Source organism: Medicago truncatula, chromosome 7, assembly GCF_003473485.1.
Source record: "Medicago truncatula cultivar Jemalong A17 chromosome 7, MtrunA17r5.0-ANR, whole genome shotgun sequence".
Taxonomy (NCBI): Eukaryota; Viridiplantae; Streptophyta; class Magnoliopsida; order Fabales; family Fabaceae; genus Medicago; species Medicago truncatula.
The window spans coordinates 34,044,981-34,069,934 of record NC_053048.1 but is presented as its reverse complement, the minus strand read 5'-3'; the positions used below and the strand labels follow the sequence as shown (position 1 = coordinate 34,069,934).

General features: G+C 32.7%; 3 protein-coding genes across 3 annotated transcripts; 2 read left to right on the top strand and 1 right to left on the bottom strand.

Moving 5' to 3' along the window:
• The first annotated feature begins 4,458 nt into the window (after positions 1 to 4,458).
• Positions 4,459 to 8,647, top strand: LOC11433630 (leucine-rich repeat receptor-like protein kinase PXC2). Its single transcript, XM_003623578.4, has 2 exons — positions 4,459 to 6,559; positions 6,957 to 8,647. Exons 1-2 carry the CDS (start codon positions 5,142 to 5,144, stop codon positions 8,401 to 8,403), a joined length of 2,865 nt encoding a protein of 954 aa, XP_003623626.2. The 5' UTR covers positions 4,459 to 5,141; the 3' UTR covers positions 8,404 to 8,647.
• Positions 8,648 to 11,775: 3,128 nt separating this feature from the next.
• Positions 11,776 to 18,922, bottom strand: LOC11435845 (uncharacterized). Its single transcript, XM_003623577.4, has 4 exons — positions 18,445 to 18,922; positions 17,592 to 17,997; positions 14,993 to 15,114; positions 11,776 to 12,556 (listed from the first exon to the last, which is right to left on the bottom strand). Exons 1-4 carry the CDS (start codon positions 18,550 to 18,552, stop codon positions 12,098 to 12,100), a joined length of 1,095 nt encoding a protein of 364 aa, XP_003623625.1. The 5' UTR covers positions 18,553 to 18,922; the 3' UTR covers positions 11,776 to 12,097.
• Positions 18,923 to 23,769: 4,847 nt separating this feature from the next.
• Positions 23,770 to 24,879, top strand: LOC11435843 (pentatricopeptide repeat-containing protein At1g62680, mitochondrial). The gene has a single exon (XM_024769486.2). The coding sequence runs from the start codon at positions 23,770 to 23,772 to the stop codon at positions 24,877 to 24,879; it is 1,110 nt and encodes a 369-aa protein (XP_024625254.2).
• Positions 24,880 to 24,954: the final 75 nt, after the last annotated feature.

The window sequence follows — 24,954 nt, the reverse complement described above, 5'->3', positions numbered from 1 at the left end:
TTACCACTTTTGATATTTTTATAACAGTCCAACTCACCCAGCTCCAAGACGACCTCAGGGTTGAAGTGCTTGATCTGATTAACGATATTCTTGAAGGAGTCTGACCATGTGTCCCTGAAGGCCTTGCACCATACCTTCTCTCAACCATCCAATAATCCATCCCAGACTACAATGTGGCGAACTCCGCCCGATCCTTATCTATGAACTTAATCTCCTCTCCCAATCCTTTTTGACTATTTCTCTAGCTAGTCATTTCACAACTCCTGTATCTTAATCATGAGTTTTCCTTTATCCTCTTCAAGAAGGGTTACATGAGACTTCAGTTTTTCGGGGTCAAAGCTGAATTCACCATCAATTGTTAACATGGAACATTTCAAAAAGATTAATTGGACAATATATTGGATGAATACTGTGATGTCCTGTCAGCACCCCTTAGCAAAGAAAATGTTGAACACAAACAATCGTCTAACTCCGTTAACTAAAGGCTTGAGGGAAAACTCTTTTAGACTAGGTCAAGATCTACTCCATCAAAGAATTAGTTCACTCCAAGTTACTAACTCCTACAAGGACCATAGAATAAATTCGGCCTAGAGACAATTGTCTCGACCAAATCCCTAATCTCACCACTACAAACAGTGGTGGAGCTGCTCTTGGGCCAGGGTGGGCCACAACCCACCCCAACAAAAAAAATTTAAATTTTTTTATAAGAAAAATTATTAAAATATCTTCGATATTTAAATAGAATTACCTTGTGACCCACACTCTCTTCTCCACTTCGGTATGTGTTAGTATCACATTTTTAAGTTACTTAAAATGTATAGATAATTATTTTGAATTTTTAAGGCATGTAATTTAATTTTTTGATGGTCAATTTTGTACCTAATGCTTATTAAAACTTAAAATTTGTGCATATATATTAGAGTTTATTTTTATGACCCATCCATACTTTTGAAAAGCACATTTTTCTAAAAGGCTAACTCATGGTCGAGACACATTTTTCTAATTAGAAAAGCATGCATATTCGACACATATTTACTTGATCGTGAAAGTGTTTAAAGGTAACCCACTTTTATTGAAGGGGTGTCTGATCAACGTCCATCACCTTTATCCTGTCAAGTGTCAACGACCACTCAAGCCGAAGATGTTAGCTTTGAAAAGAATTAATCTTCATATTATTCTCAATAAGTAGCCAAATTCTGATAATTTTAAGGATAAAGTCCAAAATAAAATAAAATTAAAGGATGAATAAACATAGGAGAAAAAAAGGTGTTTGAGGGTATTTGAAGCAAGCAACGTGGAGGCATCATTTGACCTTAAACAAACATATCCTTGTCACCTATGGGCAATAAATTCTTCCCACGAGGCATCAATGTGTTCTGATCTACACTTTAAATTTTGAGTAAGTACTGTGTTGTGGTACATACAGTGAGGCAGTGGTGCGACCTTTTATAAGATAGGATTTTTTTTTTCTTTTCTTTTTTAAAGTATAATATGTTATAGTAATTATTAATATTATAAATTCTTGTAGTATCCCATACAAAAGAAATTATTGTACCCGTGCTATAATATCGTTTTTAAAGAGTTGCTAGCGTGACGTAGCTCAACCCATATAAAAATAGGAATGTGTTGTTATCGATTAATCTTTTGAGAAATGATATTTGTACAATCACTTTAGTACAATTTTTGTATAATTTTCTCTCTTATACTTACATTATGTTTTTATTCTCTCTCTACCTTTTTTTTTTCTCACTCTCTCTATTATTTTTGACCAATTAGAAGAGAGAACAACAAAGTTGTACCAAAATGGTTGTTAAAATATTACTACTCTAATCTTTTTTGGTGGTGGCCGAAGAAACCCCAGACCTTACATATTTTATACATTGTCCTTACCAACTGAGCTAAATTTACAAAGACTGTTATCAATTAATCTCACAATAAGACTAAAGTGTTGTGATGATACCTTGAGATGCTATCTGAAGTTACGGATGAAAGTAATACAAACCGTTTGAAAAAGTAGGCTTAAATGCTCTTTTGATCCCTTAAGTATTTAATTGGTATTGCTTTGGTCCCTTAACTAAAATAAAGATTGTTTGAGTACTTTAAGTTTTTTTTAGTCTCGTTTTGGTCCCTTCTGTTAAGTTTAATAAAAAATGTTAAGTATGAACACGTGTCACCTTGTCATTGGCTATGTTTTTTTTTACAAAAAAAATATTTTTTAATATATATATTTTATTTTTTTGTAAAAAATTCCCAGAACCAATGAAAAGGTGACACGTGTCACTTTGTCATTGGTTTTGGGATTTTTTTTATAATTTTTTTTTTTGTAAAAAAAAAACTCAGAGCCAATGACAAGGTGACACGTGTCCAGGAGCTAACTTTTTTTTTAAACCCTAACGGAAACCTAACAGAAGGGACCAAAACGATACCAATTAAATAGTTAAGGGATCAAAAGAGCATTTAAACCAAAAAAAGTAATTTACCTCAAGAAATGAAAAAGTTATGATGGAGTGTATTTTACCTCAACTCGTCTAGTAATAAGGTAAAACTTAAACTTAAAAAGAAAAATTCTTTTTACTCCCTAAAAAAAAAAAACCTTTTTACTTAAATAAGTCTGGATTGAGCTTTTTGAAAAGCCTGTTAAGGCATTGATAAATCATCTTATTTTTCTTAAGCAATTTATTTTTTCTTTCAAAAAGCCGAACAATGAAACTCATGCACATATTGTGAAAAAAGAAGGAAACTATGAATTTGAACTTTCATACCAACATATTAAATATATCTAGATAGTTTTAGGGTATGAGTTCTACTTAAGAGACTTTGAAAGAATTTTTAAGTGACTGAATTCCTCCATAATTTTAGGATTTGAGTTCTACTTAAGAGAATTTGAAACAATTTTTAAATGACTGAATGAAAAAATATCTTATTAAAGAAACATGCTCTTGTAAAAAAATGCTTTTATAGATGAAAGACTCAAGTGTGTGTAGCATTTAGTTAGTGTTAGACCATTCAATAACTTTTTACCCTACACCTATTTTGAAATATTTGGTTGTTGAATTAAAAGTTTATATTATATCTATATATTTTGAAGTCCATCAGAATTTCAGCAGGATATTTTTGCGGATCGGTGTGGTTTACCTCGGTTTAGATTTTTGTAGGAGGTTGCTATTTTGGCTCTTTTTCTTTTTTGTCTGTTTTTTTGTTGGTTTTCTGTTTTTCTCCGAGGGTTTTGACCTAGTCCCCTTTTGTAATTTTCCTCTCTTTTTCTGTTTTTTGTTGTTTTTCTATTTTTCTCCGAGGCTGTTATTTGAGATTGACGGCATAGGATGAAAGCTTATTGAGGTGCCAACCTAGTTAGGATGTCGTTGCTTCTCTTTGATGTGTCCTCTCTCCTAATTTACCTAAAAAAATATATATTTTGAAGTAGATATGAAATATATGATATGATGTTATTAATGTCTTAACAGATTATGAATAGCTATGTTACAAATGAGTTTTTTTCAAGAGGATGTTACACATGAGTTTTTTTAAGAGGATGTTACACATGAGTTGTGCTCTACAACTTGGTTTGATAATGATATTTTCATTTCTCTAGAGTAATATGCATGTTTGCTATAACAAATAGTTTGTCCCAAGAAATTATGACAGAAATTATGACAGTCATCATGATATTAAACATGTATGTGAGATGATATATTTTTTTGTTATTATAAAAATTACATTGGTATTCAATAAAAAAACATGTATGTCTAATGGTGTAAAGATTGATAATTGATTTGAAGATGTTTATCTATATCTTTATTTATCTATGTTATTTATATTAAAAGTGATAATTTATAAAATAATTATGATTTTCTAAAAAAATATGATTAAATTAAGAGTATTTTATACCAATATTATCTACAGTATTTAATAAATTTTAATCTGTGTTCAAAAACCTAAAGAATAAAAAATATACAAAGAAAGGAGTAGCCTTCTGATTTCTTTTCATATCAATTAAAGTTTAGTTAAATTAAATTGAAGAGAAACTCATGAAGATGAGGAAAAAGAAGATTCCCTAAAAAATCTAAAAGAAAAATACGACTTATACATAAACAATAGAAAAAATTCTCTATAGAAAAATAAGAGCAAGATTTCAACCCAAGCTCATACCTAATAGACAAATCTTCACCAAGAAAACCACTATTTATAATATTTCAATTTTAATGATGCAATATACTCCTATCCTACTACTCCTAAATTTCAATATTTAAATTCCACATGTCACTATAAATATCATAATCATATTTAATACTCCTACTACCTCTACAAGACTAGAAAACAATACTACCTCAAAAATAAAAAATGAAATTTCTCTTCCTCTGTTAGAAAAACACATGGCACATAAACACAAACACACTCTTTCTCTGTCTTTGATGTTAGAAGCTTTAAATGCTTCACTTTACTCTCTCTGTCTCTGACACTAACCACAAGACATAAAAGAAGCATTCAATAAAACACAATTATTTTATGCTTTTCTCTCTCTCTCTCTCTCTCTCTCTACACACACTATTAATGGCTTCTCAACCTCCAAGACTTCCAACAACAATTGTTTTTTCTTTATATGCGTCCCTTTCGCCGCTTTCACTGGAAATCAAAATCTAAACAACAAAAAAAACCTTTTTTTTCTTTGTTCTTTTCACTTCACTAGCTGAAAAAAATAGTAAAAAATAAAAATCGGAAAAAAAAACATTTTTTTACTATACCCTCTTTGATTTTTTAGTATAAAATTCCATTGTAGTTTCTTCTCAGTGGGAACATGTTCATTCATCTTTGAATAGAAGTGATTTTCAAAATTCTCTCAACAGTGAAAAAGCAAAAAAGTGTTTTTTTCTCAACTCACTTTACTTTGTTTTCACATGGTTTTTGTCTAATCCTTTTTTTCTTTTCTTCTCTTTTTGTTTATATCCATTGAGTTTTGTATACTTGCAAAACTTTGTGTCTTGTGCTGAGAAGAAACTTCCACTTATAGTTTCATATCTTACCAACCCTTTATTCTCTATTCAAACAAATGATATTGTTCTTGCTAAAAATGAATCTGTTGAAATTCACGAAGAAAAACCACTCCTTTTGAAGTTTAAACACTACCCTTTTGGTTCTTAGACATGTTTCATTCTACAAAGATGATGAAATTCAGCAGCATATATTTGTTGTTTGTGATATTTTTTGGTTCTGTTATGCTGCAAGTGTTTTCTGTTGATGATCCTGTTTTCAATGATGATATATTAGGCTTAATTGTGTTTAAAGCTGGTTTACAAGATCCTAAACACAAACTCATTTCATGGAATGAAGATGATTACACTCCTTGTAATTGGGAAGGTGTGAAATGTGATTCTTCAAACAATAGAGTCACTTCTGTTATACTTGATGGATTCTCTCTTTCAGGTCACATTGATAGAGGCTTATTGAGATTGCAGTTTCTTCAAACTCTATCACTTTCTGGTAACAATTTCACAGGTTTCATAAACCCTGATCTTCCTAAACTTGGAAGTTTACAAGTTGTTGACTTTAGTGATAACAATCTCAAAGGGACAATTCCTGAAGGGTTTTTTCAACAATGTGGATCTTTGAAAACTGTTAACTTTGCTAAGAATAATCTTACAGGTAACATTCCTGTTTCTCTTGGCACTTGTAACACATTGGCAAATGTTAACTTTTCTTATAATCAAATTGATGGAAAATTGCCATCTGAGGTGTGGTTTTTGAGGGGATTGCAGTCACTTGATGTTTCAAATAACTTGCTTGATGGAGAAATTCCTGAGGGGATTCAAAATCTTTATGATATGAGAGAGTTGAGTTTGAAGAAAAACCGATTTAGTGGTAGAATTCCTCAGGATATTGGTGGCTGCATTGTTTTGAAATCACTTGATTTGAGTGGTAATTTGCTCTCTGGTGGAATTCCTCAATCAATGCAAAGACTCAATTCTTGTAACTCTCTCAGTTTGCAAGGAAACTCATTCACAGGTAACATTCCTGATTGGATTGGAGAGTTGAAAGATCTAGAAAATCTTGATCTTTCTGCTAATAGATTTTCTGGTTGGATTCCAAAGTCATTAGGAAATCTTAACATGCTGCAAAGATTGAATTTTTCAAGGAATCAGTTAACCGGAAACTTGCCGGATTCGATGATGAACTGTACTAAGCTTTTGGCTCTTGATATCAGTAACAATCAATTGAATGGTTATCTTCCTTCATGGATTTTTAGGAATGGTAACTATCATGGTCTTGAGGTTTTGGATTTGTCTTCAAATTCATTTTCTGGTGAAATTCCATCTGATATTGGTGGTCTTAGTAGTTTGAAAATCTGGAATATGTCTACCAACTATTTCTCTGGTTCTGTTCCTGTTGGTATAGGCGAACTCAAATCTTTGTGCATTGTTGATTTGAGTGATAACAAGCTTAATGGAAGCATTCCTTTTGAATTAGAAGGTGCAATTTCACTTGGTGAATTGAGGCTACAGAAGAATTCCATTGGTGGGAGAATTCCGGATCAAATCGCGAAGTGCTCGGCTCTAACATCTTTGTAAGTTCTCTAATTTCATAGCATACTTGTCCTTATTTCATGTTTTGTTCTTTACAACTTAACCTTACTGATATGTGCTTACAAATCAATGTTCTGTTTGGACAAACAACTAAATTAAGTGCTTATGTATAAGCTATTTCTATTACAAAAGTAAAATAAAGTAGAACTGTTTTCATATAAACTACAATCTGTTTTCATAAACTATCCTGGAGAGCTTATGAAAATAAACTGAAAACAACTTATGACAGTAGATATGTTCAAATAAGTCCAAACATGCCTTAAAGCTCTCTTAATTTGCTTATGTTAAATAAAATTGGGAAAATTAACATTTCTAGTTAAAGAGTCAACAATTTTTCTAATAATTTTTTTGTTTGTGCATTTCATTTGAATTATACAGGGATCTCTCTCACAACAAGCTTACTGGTTCAATCCCTGGAGCCATTGCAAACCTAACCAATCTTCAGCATGTAGACTTGTCATGGAATGAACTCTCTGGAACTTTGCCGAAGGAACTGACAAATCTTTCCAATCTTTTATCGTTTGATGTATCCTACAATCACCTTCAAGGTGAGTTGCCGGTCGGTGGTTTCTTCAACACCATCCCCTCCTCATCAGTTACCGGTAACTCATTGCTGTGCGGTTCTGTTGTCAACCACTCCTGTCCATCAGTTCATCCGAAACCTATTGTCCTCAATCCCAATTCTTCTGCTCCCAACTCCAGCGTTCCGTCAAATTATCATCGACACAAGATCATACTCAGCATATCTGCTCTTGTTGCTATTGGTGCAGCTGCTTTAATTGCCGTTGGTGTCGTTGCTATCACTTTCCTAAATATGCGTGCGCGTTCTGCAATGGAACGTTCTGCTGTCCCATTTGCATTCTCCGGTGGTGAGGACTATAGCAACTCACCGGCGAATGATCCAAACTATGGCAAGCTTGTCATGTTTTCTGGTGATGCAGACTTTGCTGATGGCGCACACAATCTCCTTAATAAAGATAGTGAAATAGGCCGTGGTGGATTTGGAGTTGTTTATCGCACATTTCTTCGAGACGGGCATGCTGTTGCGATTAAAAAGCTTACAGTCTCAAGTTTGATCAAGTCCCAAGATGAATTCGAGAAGGAAGTGAAAAGGTTTGGGAAGATTCGGCACCAGAATCTTGTAGCACTCGAAGGCTATTATTGGACTTCATCATTGCAGCTCCTCATTTACGAGTACCTATCAAGTGGGAGCTTGCATAAGCTACTACACGACGCTAACAACAAAAATGTCTTATCATGGCGACAAAGGTTCAAGGTTATTCTCGGCATGGCAAAAGGGTTGTCACATTTGCACGAAACAAACATAATTCACTATAATCTTAAATCAACCAATGTTCTTATCGACTGTTCCGGCGAGGCAAAGATAGGAGATTTCGGCTTGGTGAAGCTGTTACCAATGCTGGACCATTGTGTGTTAAGCAGCAAAATTCAAAGTGCGCTAGGATACATGGCACCCGAGTTTGCTTGCCGCACAGTTAAAATAACCGAGAAATGCGACGTGTACGGTTTCGGGATCCTGATTTTGGAGATAGTGACAGGAAAAAGACCTGTGGAATACATGGAGGATGATGTGGTGGTTCTTTGTGACATGGTGAGGGGATCATTAGAAGAAGGAAATGTCGAGCATTGTGTTGATGAAAGACTTTTAGGTAATTTTGCAGCTGAAGAAGCAATTCCTGTGATAAAATTAGGATTGATTTGTGCATCACAAGTGCCATCAAATAGGCCTGATATGAGTGAGGTGATCAACATATTAGAGTTAATTCAGTGCCCTTCAGAAGGACAAGAGGAATTATTAGAATGAATTTTGAGACAACAAATAGCACATATTGGAAGTACCTGGTGAAGTAGAATCCAGTTTAAAAAGTTATTACACATGCAAATGAATATTCAGTCAATTTTCTTTTTTCAACTTCTTGTTCCTTTTAAGTTGTTGAATCCTTTGTTTTTGTTTTTTTCTTTGTTCTTATTTTTGTTTATCCCATGTTGTATTACTGGATTTTTCTTCACCAGTTAGACTGCTTATATAATGATATATCTTAACCATATTTGGCATTTTCTGAATTTTAAGTTATTTTACGGTTAAATGGTTTCTTTTCTTGATGGGACAAGGATTATTCCCACTAGATGACATTGAACATTTCATTTGACTATACAAGGACTATTCATTCAATCATTAGCTATAAAAAAAAAGAGGATCAAATTTCATTAAACCCACTTGAGTTGGCCTAGTACGGTTTGAGGCCTGGGAGTATGCTCCTCCTCAAGGTTTCTGGTTCAATTCTCTCTGGTACCAATTTAAGGGGGTTAATTTAGCTTTTCTTTAATAAAATAATATAAGATTTCACTACATAATATACTCTAAATAACTATTTAACTTCAATCCAAAAATGGTGAACAGCTTGCTTTTACATTTTCCATTTCATATTTGGAGCCAAAATTGAGATTTAGCATATAATAAAGGGCTAATAGTGTAATGATTAGTTACAATGGTCCTTTATTCTATCAAAATTCTAAAATAGTTTCTGATTGTGTACTATGTTAGTCAAAATGGTCTCCAACGTTAAAATATTCTCGTAATGCTCACAACAACTATTTTCATATAGGGATTGAATGATAGTGAGTAAATATTTATAAGGACTGCTATAACAATAAGTAAGTATATTGAAAAACTAATATGATAATATTAACGAAATATTTCAACATCAGTGACCATTTTGACTAAAGAAGTGCACAATTAAGACTATTTTGAAATTTTAATACATTAAAGAACTATTTTAACTACTCATTATACATTAAGGGATTAAAGTGACTATTAACCCTATAATAAACTAAGAAAAGAAAAAGAAGGAAATACAGCTAAGCCGTACGGCACATAATACAAATTGAGACAAACATGATCCACAATCAAGAATAATGCAGCAAGAAAAAGGTAAAGGGAAAAAAGCACTTGTTTGCTTTATTCACAATTTTTAACTCATGACTAGAATTTTGTTCCCCTTAGTAAAATGTTTCTCATCAAAGGTGTAAAATCAATACTACTGTAGTTTGTTTTATAGACATATAAGACTCTGGTCTTTTATCATCGATTTTATGGTGCAACTTACTATAAACCGTTAAATTAAGAATGTGAATCATAAAATTAGAGTTTTAGAAGATTTGAAAGCGCTTAGTTATTGACATGTTTCTCGTCAACTTGTGTTAGCAATACATTATAAATATATTTAGTTTTTTGATTGGATAAATAAATAAATTTATTTATTAAGCTTGAATGTGAAGTAAAATATGTTAGATAAAAAGGTGTAGGAGTGCCACTAGGGTTCTTGGACATCATCAAAGCGCATCACAAAATGTCCTTAAAAGCACCATCAACTATCAACCTTTTTCAAATGGAAACATTTGATGTAGTGTATGCCAATCATGCCATGTTCCACTTCCAACAATATGTGTACTACTAGTACTGTTCTCATTCCAACCAGATTTTGAAAAGTGAAGAAAAAATAATGTCACACTTTAATCATCAGAATAATGTTTGATGCAGCTTATTGATTTATGTTCACGCTAAATTATACTAAGATGATAATAATGTTTACATGTGTCTACCAAAAAAAAAATGTCTACATACAAAACAGTAAATGATAAGAATATCTAGATAACTCAGTTAGCTAAACATCACTATCACTATTGAAAAATATGGTTACCAACATTTGACTTAGCCTACTTATAAGCTAAGAATTTATTGATTTTACTTTAAGCAAAAATGGTGTTAACTAATTATTTAGTTGGTGGGACATTTTGTTGAGTGAAAGAGTATAGATAAATGTTGACTACACGATGGATGAAAGTGAATGATTTAATGTGTCTAAATTAGTTTTTTTTTGTTGTTGATAAAATGTGTCTAGATTACTTTTTTTTTGTCGAGGAATTGTGTCTAAATTACTTAGAATTCTGTTTTATAATGTTTTGTAGTTTTTGAAAAAGGCAAACAAACTAAAATCAATAAAACTATTCAAAGTATAAGATTTGCCAACAGTAGAAGAAAAAAAAAACTTGTAATGTCTAATTTTATCAATACATTCTTTAAAAGAAATAGTATTTTTTTTTGAAGAATTTAAAAGAAATAGTATTAGTAATTGATCGTTAACAAGTTCGGTCAAAAGACGAATGAAATTTGATCAAAGATTATTTATACTAAAGATTTAATTTAGATACTATTCAAATAATCTAACTTAACAAAATCTTAATAACCATTACTTAGTTAAATGATTGTTAGCATGAAGTGTGACACAAAAGTTATGCATATCTTGGTCACAAATTCAAAATGAGCTATTAAAATAATATTTGATCCCACATTCACATCTTATGGCTACTTTAGTGGAGACACAATGACACCAAACCCGTTGCCTCAATGAGCATGTACATGGCAATATGATGGAAAAGTGGAACATTGTGCATCAAAATTTGAAGAAATCCACTCTGGCTTGATTTACAAGAGTTTATTAATTATTATTTGTATGGAACCATAATAATTATTGGGTGTCTATTACTATTGCCTTAGCATGCGCAGGTAAGATGAAAAAGAGCCATGAGTGACATACATGCATGTGTTCTTTTTTTTAATGCTCAGGGGGGACTAAGCACCAAACATGCTTATGCTTTTAAATGATACCTTTTTTTCTTTTATTTATTTTGAATGAATTTTTGTCACATTTTCTTAATAGTAAAAAAGGTATCATTTGATACTAAAATAATGTTGTACGATATCACAATGACTTGAGATGCCGAATTTCAATTTTAAAATTTAATTGTATTTTCTTTTTTCTCTAAAACAAAATTTAGACAAGTTAGATCCTAATGACTCGTTAGGGGAAGGGAACTTTTGTTAGTATCTTTCATGTGTTTTGTAGACAAATCTACAAATTAGTATTGAACGTTTCATAAAAATTTACTGGAAATATACCCCTCTATCATAGTTAAATGCTTTATACATACATATGTCAAAACAAAAGATATTCTCAACATCTACAACGTCTTTACAATAGCATTACCCAGAAGCCAATACTATTGTTGCAAAGTTAACTATAAAATCATCCTAAGCTTTTTTTCTTCATATATACCCAAAAACGGTTCTATGATATGATAAAAAGTGGATTTTAAAAGCAGTTTAGAGTTTGTGTCACAGTATAACAAATATGTAAATGGATTTCATAAGCCAAAAATTGGAAAAACTTTAGCTTCTATATTTCATTTACAGTTTCCTTTGTCCCTCTTTTGAAGCAGGGCTTTCACTATTACACGTTGAAGATTATCAATCAAATGTGTTAAACTATCACACTTTTCTCATCTTTTATGCTGTCTCTTTGCTAGGGCATACATTAAGCCCTAGCAGAGCTACATTTGTCACATCCCTCCCCAACAAAGTTTGCTTTTTTCCATCTTTTCATTCCCCAGTTTTGAAGGTAATATCTCTTTCCCTTATTTCTTTTTCCCTTTGATAACTAATCATCCCAGTTATCTTCCCATCCATCTTTGTTTGAAGATCTAGAAGTAAGGCCATTTGCCGAGATACTTCCTGCATGGCGCACTACTGGTGATTTCACCGCTACATTGTCGTCCCAATCATCGTCCCATCCTTGATCCCATCCTTCAGCAGATTCCACAACGGTAGCTGAAGCAGACTCGGGCAATGCCATTTCGAGCTCTTGATATGGGATCTCATCGCGCGGTTTCTTCTTGAATATGCAGCAACAAGCCCATGTAACTGCAAAGACTATTACTGTGAATATGAGGAAATAGGCACCGTTTACCGGCGTTAAAATCTTGTCAAATGAAGGAAGGCGCAGAAAAAAACTCGCTTCAGGTACGGGAGTAACCACGGTTACGTGAAGCACACAATCTCCTTTTCCAGCATCCAAAGTCAGTTCGGTACTTTCACTTTTAATTTGTTTGATGGTGACCTGAAAAACAATATTGTAAAAGCAGTAAGCCAATTGCAAATCTGACATGTAACCAAACAGAGCACACAAGCTCGACCAGATAGTCCTTTTCACAGTAAATACAAGTAAAAGAAATTTGGCAGAACAGAGGTTGTGAACTAAAACAAAAATGGATGTTTTTATGGATGTTTTTGTTTGTCAGAACAGAGATCACCAAAATGCGGTGTCTCAAAATATGAAATCCCATAACGTTTCCAATGAAAAAACACCAGAAATCAAGAAAACCAGAAAGGGTGGATTTCATATGAATATGATATTATTTTTTAAACAATTACTAATTTAAATTAGGATGTGTGTAGCAACGATATCCTTGTGCATCACATAAGTCCCTAACCAGGCATTGACATTGCAGAGATGCTGCCACTCAGAGTGTGCACTACTACTTCACTGTCATGCTTATGATGCCAGCGTTAGGAATGTAAAAAGCTTTTGATATCCATTTCAAGTTACGCAGAAAAGTTTACGTTTTAGAAAGAATCAACAATATTAAGGAGGTCGGGTGGAATTGATTTTGCTAAAGAATTCACAGGGATAATTTTGAAGGAGATGGGGATGTATTAGAGTGACAGAATGGGAGGAATCGAACTAAAAGGATGGAGGAAGCTAGCAACATGTAAGACATATTCACCACTAACAAGATCCGCGGTGGTGTTCAATGTGGCTGCTCATTGTATAACTTGGGTTTGTCTCAATGCTTGATTCCTAACCTCCTAAGAGCTACGTTACTTGGCATGATGGGTTTTCACTGACTAACTCCAGTAGCAGTGCCTACATCCACATTTACATTGTAATCAGGATCGAATGTGCCATTGGAATCAATTCATCCCTATCATCAATGTTGTCTTCATCATCTTCATATTTGTTGTTCCAAACTAACTTTTTGTTCAGGGAGTATGTTACAAGTTTCACAGACACTAGAGACTAATATGATAGCAAGTTACCTTTGCTTCAACTTGACCATTTAATAAATATGAATATATATCTAATGGTTATTACACATGGTTCCTAAGCAAAAAGGCCATTACTTACCGATCAAAGGCGAGCTCGATTTGGTAATGATTCAGACTAAAATCACCCAAAGACATAGGGATGGAAAATTCAAAAAATGGGTTGCACAGTAGAGTGGCCAGAGTGCAATAATGATTCAGACTAAAATCACCCAAACACAGGGATGGAAAATTCAAAAAATGGGTTGCACAGTAGAGTGGCCAGAGTGCAATAATGTGACACATCGAACAACTTGAATTGGGATGGGGCTGTGACAACACACTACAGCATTGATTAAGTAGTTCAGATAGATTATATCATTATAGTAGTTGAAAGAAGGAAAAGAAATGGAATGATGAGTTCCCTAGGAACACAATACTTTCAGCGTCCTTCTTTCTAAAATGGAGAAAATTTGAATGAGATCTAATGAACATTTTGTTTCCCCTGCCAATGCCAACAATGAGCAACAAGGGTTTTATAAAGGATTAAAGCTGTCAAATTTGATTTAAGTACCTCAAAAAAAATTGATTCATTTTTAGTTCCTACAAATTACAAATTACAAAATTGTGTTCCCCCCCAGCTTTGTGTACTTCCTGTTTATTTATTATATTTTCTTTTGCTTAAAAAATAAATTAGAAAATTGTGTGCTTTTAATCCCTAGTGAGGGACTTATTTCAAAAAAAAAAAATCCCTAGCGAGGGATTATAAACATGATATTTTTGCTAAATCTAGGGACTAAAAATGAATCTAAAAATTATTGAACTAAAATCAAATTGTGTCAGTTTTATAGATATTAGATATCAAAATAATATGAAAAGATAGAATGGTAAGAAGTTATAGAATTTCTCCTCTATTCCTATTCTCCTAGTCCAAAATCTTCCTTATCCTAATATAAACGGAGAAACGGGCATCAGTGTCTTTTCCATTATCTGTCATAACATACTTTGTTATATTTCTTTCCGTCCACACACATATGAATTGTAAGATTCTGAAATTTCTACCTCACTGAGTCCTAGAAATGATAAAATCGTTCAACGACCGGCTATTGGTCATCTAAAGCTAAACCCACTTGGGTTGGTCTAGTGGGGTTGGTCTATTAGTCATCTAAATCCGCTGCCAGTTTTGGTGGGCTAATTTGGCTTCTTCAAAAAAATAAAAAATAAAAAGTCATCTAAAGCTTGATATTTGCTGATAATTTTGAAGAGATGATGTTTTTTTATCCAAAATAATGCTGAGTTTTCTTTTCTCTGTCTAACAAAATAAACAATTATTTTAGACAGTGTTGCATCTCAGAAGCTTTTGCTTCACTTTGAAGTGTGAAGGGTATGAAGAAGAAATGAGACGTCCATCCAAGAATAATATCATCAGGTAAAGGAAATAAAAGTCAGCGTAACATAAAATGACCAATACCTTTTCTGTTTTATTTTTGTCAACTACTATATCGCCAAGGTTACTTTCAAGATCACTGCGAAGCTTCACTTTGATGGTGCCACCCCCTCTATTTTGAAGAAGAACAACAAAGTTTTTGGAATCTGGTAATGTTCACAAGAAATATAAATACAGATGAGTTCATATTTGACTCTTACGAATAAAAGTAGTACAACAGAACTGAATAATTGACCCGATGTTTTTGTTATATCAATTAGGAGGCTTTTCCAGCACCCTTCCTTTTTGCAGGGTATGTCAGCAATTAGTTGTCAGTATTTCCTACGTTGAAATATAAATACATTAATTTATTTTGTATTTATATTTCAATTAAACGGCGCACACAACTAAATATTAGCTACAAATTGCTAAGATACTAATACGCTCATAAAAACATAGGTACAAAAGGAATCTCTTGTTAATAAGCAGCATTGCATGCTTTGCTTCTTGAAATGCTGATCAGGACACGTGAATATCGATACAACATAATAGTGGTAGCCCATACAACATAATAGTGGCAAGCTGGATCATCACATTAATTGGTTCAGTAGATGAACTAGAAGCTAGCCCATACAGAAGTTTAGTGTTCGCCTCATAAGTAATTATTTTATTTCTTAAAACAAGAAAAATCTTCCCTCCACTCATAAATTTTGGTAGTTTAATCATTTCAGTTAAGTTTCAAAACATTCGGGATTGTAGAAACCCAAGGTATAATTGACCTTCACCCAACTATACCAAGATATATTGGGAGTAAATTGGATAAATAAATATGAAAATTTGCAACTCATTTAATGATTAGAGTAAGGATGTTTTGATACAATATTTGACAACATTGCTCACTCAGAAATCTCTGAGAGAACATTTTCACCCGCTTTCTTTTTGACTCTTGCATTTTCTCACACTTAATTTCTAGCACCCACTAATCCTGAACTAGCTCCAACACATAAAAGGAATTATTGATTGTTTCTAAAAAAGTATTTCCTGTTTAGCAACAATGAGCCACTTTTTTTTTTTTTTTTTTATAAAAGATGTATACTTTATAGGCAAAAAATTCTGCAAAAAATAATAATAAAAAATTCTACGAAGAGTTATCTTTCAATCAATAGTATTTTCATGTCGTAAGTAACTTCATGGAAGCATTTACTTTTTAACTGCGCTTAATTTCTCGTAGCTGTTTAATCTAAATCGGAACATTGAGCTATCTTGGCTTTACTAATTTGCAAAACGTCATCTCACAAGAATTCCAGACCCTCCAAAGCTTAAGGAATTAATATGATCTTCTTGAACTAATCAAACATTTTCGTATAAGCAATTTTTCCTTGGCTTTTCTATATTGGGATTTCATTTCAGATTATATATTCATCTACTAGACTACTACAACTTATCAGATGTTCGGATCCACGTTTCTGAAATCTAAACTAGATTTTTGATAATTTCTCTACATGTTGATGTTATTATTTTTAAAGAAAAGGAGGAGATAAATAATAAGAACTATTGATAATAGCTGAGTAACTTTATACAAAAGACTAAACATCAGTCTCTATTAATAGAGATAATAACTCCTACCTAATCCTAAGTAAATAGAGAAATAAAAAAACAAACCATCATAATAACTAAGTAATATGGATACTTACCAAAGTTGATATTCTAAGATTGGAAACTAATCTAATGATATAATACTCTAACATCATGCAAAGATATTATAGATATTTTATTAAATTTTAAAATGGTATGAAGTATGTTAAACTAGAGCTGAAAAATGTAACCAAAAGATTAGGCTGAGAATTTTACACTAATTTTACTTCAAGTTTTCATTAGAGATTAAAGTTTCCTAACACGACTTCATTAAAAGTAATAACAAAAACTAACACATAAACAAACAAACCACTAATTATTAAAGCAAAACTGAATACCCATTTTGAATATATATTCATATACTATAAGTCATTGCATGTTCAGATCCACGATTGTGAAACCTAAACCAGATTTTGATAATTTTCTACATGTTTGGGTATTCTCAAGTAGATTCGTTTACATTAAATATGTTGAATTTTATGTATTTTAGATAAAAGGAGGAGAGAAATAAGCTTTTAACACTATTAACAATAACTAGATATGGACTTGACACTAACTTTATACAAAAGACTAAACATTAGTACCTATTAATAGGGATACAAGACTCCTATATCTAATCCTAAGTAAATAGAAAAATCAGAAAACAAATCATTATAATAAGGCGAGTTTTGGGTTCTCTAAACTTATTGCAGGTTCGTGTTTTTGAGTTTAGCTTATGGGAAATCATAAGCTTGTTGGTAACCTTACAAAAAACAGTTTATGGGAGCTCATAAGCTCTTATGAAATTCCCTTCCAAACAGCTCTATAAACACTTGTGTCAGTAAATAAGCCCTAACTAGGTCAATGCAAACAGCCCCTAAGTAATATAGAAACTAATCTTAGAAGATACTCTAAGATACACTCTAAGACTAGAAAAAATGATCTAAAGATATTTAATGATAATAGTAACATAATATAAAGATATTTTAACATAAACAAACAAATAGCTGATTAAAGCAAAGTTGATTACCCATTTTGGAAATGCAGGCAACCATGTCCCCATCGTCTCTGCATGTATGCAGTCCTTCACAAGTGTCATTAGTTGTAGAATGTGCAAGTTTAATCCCCTCATTTTTACCCTTCTCTTCTACCTGACCCTTTCCTTCATCCTTTTTGGGTAAAGGAGGTGGAGCAGTAGCAGGAACAGGAGGAGGGGGTGCAGTAACCAGAACAGGAGGGGGAGGTGCAGTAGCCGGAACAGGTGGAGGTGTATTAGTAATTTTATTATTCGTCTCCTTCTGATTTTCACCATTGTTATTCTCCACCTTAGGTAAAGGTTGTGGTGTCGGAACGGGTGGAATATTAACATCATTCTTTTTCTCTTCACCAGCAGTCTTATTTGGATCTAATTTCTTCTCTTCTGGTATCAGAGAATCCTAAAAACCAGAACTAACTTGATTCAACCATAGTAAGCAAAATAGTAATAATAAAATAAACCATCAAATTAGTATATGACTTTGTAGGGCAATCTTAGATAGGTCCAGAGATTATGAATATCTCCAACAAGTCTCCGACTCTACTAAACTCTCGAATTGGTCCATATATTTATCTAACTTACATCAATTAGGTCCTTATATTTTGATCACATACTATCAATTGGTCGCTATATTTAACCGCTTATTATCAATATAGTCCCTTCAACTCTTAGAATGACTAAAATGAGTAAACTTTGATAGAATTCATGTCATTTTTGAACTATTCATAACCTTAGGAACTTAATTAAGAATGTAATACAAATACAAAGTCAGAAATGAATTTGGTAGTTTACTCTAAAAAATGAAAATTTTCAAATAAAGGAAAATTAATAAATAAAAAAAACTCACCTTTGTTGAATCAATCAATTTTCTTAGGTCTTTAAGAAAGGAAGCATGAGACCCATGAAACAGAATTAAGGAAAACAATAATAGTATCAGTAACGTGTGTTTTCCCATTATGATTTAGCTCCAACACGTTTAAAAACCACACCTTTGAATTTGATCAAGAAAATTACATGCGGAAGAGGCAAATTAAGAAACAATGAAATCAAGAGAAACCCTTTTGGGGGAGAAAATTGCTGGGTTGCGTTGAAGTGAGAAAATTGATGAAAAAACGGAAAATGAAGGTGAGGAAGGAATTGAGTTTTAGGGATCAGAAATCAAGAAATTCGTGGGATTTTGGATTGTGAAGAATTTGTGAATTAGGATTTGATTTGGAGAAGGAGAAAACAAAGAAGACTTGAAGCTGAGTCTGCTTCTACAGAGAAACACACTCTTTCGCGGAAAATGGAAATGAAGAACTGGTAAACGAAAGACGAATCTGGTCGAGTTTGTGTAGAATGGGCCTTTTCTTTTGGGCTTCATGATGCATGGTTGCTTTATCGGCCCCTCACATTGCTAGAAAGTTTTTTGGATTTATCGGATTGTAATGTCTGATCGCACGAAATTTATCGCAGATTACAATCTTAGAGGTCTATTGAGTAATCTTAGAGGTCTATTGCTTTATCACCTATTGAGTAATCTCTACCTAAAATCTTAAGTTATTTGACATATGGTCATCTCTTATATATCCAACATTTAGAGGATGGCTAATGTGACCAGTCTCTATAGCTAACGATGGATGTTCTAGGAGCAATTACTGTCTAACTTCACTTCAAGCAAAGTGACACATGAATCAACCATGTACATATTAAAATGAGAGGGATTGAAATAATATGTAGGAATGAAACTATATAGTTGATGATTATTTAAAATATTGAATTAGCATCGCTCAAATAAATTTAGCCATCCGAAATTAACTTCTTTGAGAAAAATTAATATAAACAAAAAAAAATTAAAAAGCTATTGCCTCATTAATAAACTTATTCGTCTTATTTTCAGTTCTTTAACAACTACAGAGAAAACATTTTCAATAATAAAAATTTTATGTAGAATAGATGATGAGTTTATTGCAAATAGTTTAGTTGTTTACATTTAAGAAGAAATTGTTAGTCTATTTGGTGCATAGTCAATAATGAATATATTTGACTCCTTGAAGTGTAATTTTAAAAAGATTTAACATTTCAACCCATAAGTTTAATATATAAGTTTAAAAAAATACCAACTTTGCTTCAAAAGAATTCTTTATATTTGGACTTCACGTGAAAATTACTCTAGCTTCGGCACTGGGGGAGACTAATAAAAAAAAACATGCACCTATTCTATGCAAGAATGAAATCAAATAATTAAATGTATGTTTGGTTCTACTTTTTATGGATGCAAGATTGATTTTAGATATGTAGATTTGATTTTGACATGTTTGAAAATTCTCCAATAGAATTAATTTTGCTTTTTGAATTTATTTTAGTATGAAGTTAGAAATTGAATTTTTTTTCTCTACAGCTAACTTTTAGCATTAGAGTTATTGTTCAATTCATTTTTACACGAATGTATTAAAACATAAATCACTTCAAAATCAACTCTTGTTACATGAGAACCAAACATTCATTAAGCTTATTTTAATGTGCTTGCTTTCCCTCCTTAATTTGTAATGGACCATATTCAAGTCATCACAATAATTATAACACAAGGAAAAGGAGGATGAACATTCCAAAATCTTTGAATTCCTTCTTTGAACCTTGAGACTACACACACATTCAAACCTCAAACCTAAAACAATGTGAAGATGAGAGTTACAAGAGTCTTGTAATCTAAGCATTGATTATCTACCACCCCTCTTAAATTTTCTAAGCCACATTTTTCTCCTAAGGATTTAAGAGGAGTTTCATCATCTCATCCAAGAAAAACAATCCTAGAGTGACTAGTGAGAAATAAAGTTCTAGCAATCATACTACCAAAAAAAAAAAGTTCTAGCAATCACCTTTCCATTATAGCTTGATGAGTTGAGAGATATCCTCTTGTATTAAGAAAGCTTTTGTAATTCTATTTTTCTATAAAGTGGAAATATTTTATTGTAATTCTACATTTTTTTTAATATAATCAACTTCTTTATAAGCTTCCTAGAAAGAAGTATGGTAGGAAGAAACATATTTTCATTCAAGCCGGAAAAAATAAAGTGTTGCATATAATAGTATATAGCTTCTCTTGTACTAATTTTTCTTCAAAAAAAAAAAAGCTTCTCTTTTACTAATGTATAATTGCAAAATGCAATCGTACTATTTACTTTGAAAACATGATGATTTTATTTTATTTCATTTAGATACCTAGGTAATTACACAGCTCAAATAAATTAGGGTTTTGTTAACCGGTGCTCTCGGAGAACTTGTTAAGGAATCTATAAATGGGTCTTGTTAGTCGATGTCTCCGGGGCACTGGTTAAGGAATCTATAAATAGAATTTTATGTCTTGGAAATATAAAGGTCAAATGCATCTAAATGTCCTTTAAGGTTTTCGTTTTTCCCAAAGTGGTCCTTTAAGTTTCAAAAGTCTCAAACAAGTCTTTTAAGTTTCAAAAGTCACAAACAAGTCTTTTTAGTTTTTGAATCGTTTCAAACAAGTCCTTTTAGAGGATGATGATGACGATTCAGATGATAGCAACAAAGAGCATTATCCACCATTTGTCATACCTAAAAAGATGACTAATTTTAAGTGGGTGTTAGGAGCCAAATTTGGTACCAAAGATGAGTTCAAGGAAGTAATTACCAACTATGTTATCTACAATAGGATCTGTTTGAAACGATTCAAAAACTAAAAGGATTTGTTTGAAACTTTTAAAACTTAAAGGACCACTTAAGAAAAAACGAAAAACTTAAATACCTTTAGATACATTTGACCAAATATAAACTGTCACTTTTATTAAGTACTAATTACAATGGATTATAAGTTACAACCTCACTAAAGATAGATGTCTGATACTTGGGTTAGACAATGACTCCTCTGGAATCTTAAAGTAGACAAAAGTTGAGAGAAAAAGATGGAGAAATATGTAACCCTTTAAGCCTCCAATCTCACATTCTCAACTATAAACTTGTCACATAGCTAGTGAAACTGATATTGCAACAATAATCGGTGGAGGAAATGCCTGTGATTGAGAGAAGATTCGGAGATGAAAAGAGCACTCTGTTAGATGAATTTGAGAGGCTCTCCTTCGAGGTGCATGCCGCGAAGCTAAACCGAGCCATGCTAAGGCGGAGCCTATCGGAACCAGGGCCACAAAGGTCACCGTCACGACTCATTGGCATGGCTCCAATACCTCTGGTGAATAAGGTCATGCAAGGGCCTTATCATGGTAATGGTCATGGGCTAGGATTTCACAGGGTCTTGAAGAAATTACTCAAACCTATTTTTGGTAGGAAAAAGATGAGAGCAGGAAGAAAATATGTCTCAGATCCTTGTGATATTACGTTTTGCAAGAACTTCAGCAGATCACTACGGTTCTGATCAAAATGCCATGCGAAAACATTTTTTAATATCTACTATATCAATTTGTTGCTCTTATTGATCACAGAACTATCTATGTTATCATCTATCTATTATATGTTCTTATAAATAGACTATTGTAATTTTTTGCTGTTCACTGAACCATCTATCCGCACTATATGTGAAGTTATAGTCTCTTCGTATTAGGCGTGTCCCGGTATCGAATATGTATCATATCCAACATCAACACATATAATTAGACTGAATTATGCCATTGTCTCAAATTATTATCAAATGTTGATATGTCTGAGTTTGTGCTTCATAGTTAAGTGCACTATAATTTTCTTGTTGGTCTTTTTTTGGTGGTAGCCGAGGTTTGAACCTCGAACCTTACGTATATTATGCATTTCCTTATCAACAACTAAGCTCACTAGGACAATTTTCTTGCTGCTCTTATTATTCACTAAAATATTAGATACTTTTCTTCGATCAATCCATTACATGTAAAAAGGAGGAAATCATAATATAAAAAGAGTAAATCAACATTTTAGTTATTTTATACTAGCAGAAAAATGGACACTTATGTGTCAGTCTTTCCATCATTTTTATTGCGGTAACGCGTGTAAATTATAAACGGTGTTTTACATAAAATTTTGATTTTGATTAAAATCATAAGTATAGATATTTATGGCTTTTAAATTATAATGAAAGTACAAAACCAGCAAATCATGTTAATCTTTTTCAATCACACCGATAATATATCAAATATAATATCCATTCTTATATTTTTTGTTAACATCAACAATATAACATTATTAAAGAAAAATTTGTTTAAAAATATAATTGGAGTAATAAAAGTCAGCCGAAAATCCTCTATTTTATTATATATATTAAAATGGCAAGAGTTAATTAACTTAATCCTTCATAAAATAGCAATTTTGTCTAACTTTGGTCAATTTAATAATTTTTTCATACCATGGACCATTAGAATTAAGGGTGTCAATAGTTCACGAATTTCATTCAAATTCATAGGGTTTTACCTCAACATTCAAACAATTGTCCCTTAACTTAATTTCAAATAACAATTTTTTTTGTTCATATCATTTTGTTATGTTTACTATCGATTTTCAAATATCAAATCTAAAATTCATAGAAAAACATAAATGAACCCTATATTTAAACACTAAATACTCATATCAAAATAAAATCATAAATTTAAATCTTAAAAATCTATAAATAAATTGATTAGATGGACGAAAATGACTTAAACATCCATTTTTGATGACAAACCAAGAGCTAGCATATCGGCAAATGTCATAACATCGACCCTCTTCCTTTTCTCCCCTTCAGAGCTTCACAGTCATGGCTCCTCCAATTCCTACATGCTCTCAAATTCTTCAACCTCATACACTAATCAATATCCCATTTTTCACAACCAAATCCAACAATAACAAAACCATTAATTTCCATCCAATTAAACCATTTATTCAAACCACACACTCTTTCTCTATCACCAATTCCACCACAAAACACACAACAAACAACAACCTCGTTGATTTTCAGGACAAAACAACTAGGTCCGAAATCAAAAACCTTGTCCAAAAAATCACATCATTATCCACCTCAAAAAACAAAACCCAATTGCTACTACAAATCCTAGATAACACTGCTTCTGAATTTCAAATTCAAACAATATCAGATTTCAATCACCTTCTCATGGCTCTAGTAATTGCACAAAAACCAGACTTTTGTCAAACAATGTTCACAAAGTTGTCATCTTTTCATCTTGTACCAGATTCTTGCACATACTCTATCATGATAAGGTGCCACTGTAGCAAAAATGAACTTGAAGAAGCAAAAAGAGTGCTTTTTACTGTTCTTGAAAATGGGTTTGAACCGGATTCTGCAACTATAACCGTTTTGATAAATTCCCTTTGTAAAAGAGGGAAAGTGAAGAAAGCTATGGAGGTTTTTGAGTTTTTGGAGAGAAAGGGTTTGAAGCTTGGTGTACAAGCATATAATTGTTTGTTGAGAGGGTTGGCTTATGTGGGTAGGGTTGATGAAGCAGTTGAGATTTTGATGGATATGAAGACAGGAAATATAGGTGTTGATGTTTATTCTTATAGTGCTGTTATGAATGGATTATGTAAAGTGGGTCGTTCGGACGAAGCGATGGAGTTGTTTGATGAAGCTGTTGGAGTTGGATTGAGGCCTGATGTGGTTACATTTAATGCATTGATTGAAGGGTATAGTAGGGAAGGGAGAGAAATGGAGGGTGTTGGTGTTTTGAAGATGATGAAAGAGCATGGTTGTGTTGCTGATTTGATTAATTATAAGACTGTTTTACATGGGTTGTTAAAGTGGAATGAAACTGTGGAAGCATTTGGGGTTTATAAAGAAATGGTAAGGATTGGATTTGAAGTCGATTCGAGGATGATGGGGACTTTGGTGAGGCGTTTGTGTAAGTTGTCATGGAGGGAAAAAGGGTTGCTTGAGGATGCTTGTGAAGTGTTTGAGAAAATGAAAGAAAGGGGTTTGGTGGTTGATAAGAGGACTGTTGAGGTGATGGTTGAGGCATTGTTTAGGGGGGAGAAGTTTGATGAGGCTTTGGTGAATTTAAATGATATGGTTAGGTGGGGTTATTCTCTTGAGGGAATTGCATTTGAGGAAGTGATTGAAGGACTTTGTGGTCAGGGTAGAGTGGATGAGGCAGTGTCAACTTTGCTTCTTTTGCAAGCAAATGGAGGATTTCTTGATAGAGTTTCTTTTGGTGTATTGGTTAATGAGCTTAATGCACATGGGAGAGTGTTTTGTGCTTCTTTTTTGTTTGGTGTTGCACTAAAGCACGGCGTTGTACTTGTTCTCAATAAGGAATTGCAAGCTGACAGAAAGGAGTTAGCCAACATTTGGATACCCGGTGAGTGACCTTTTGTCGTGTCCGGAGGGTTGTTCACCATGAATTTTTCAAAGCAACTGTTTGGAGCTTCGCTTATAACGTGC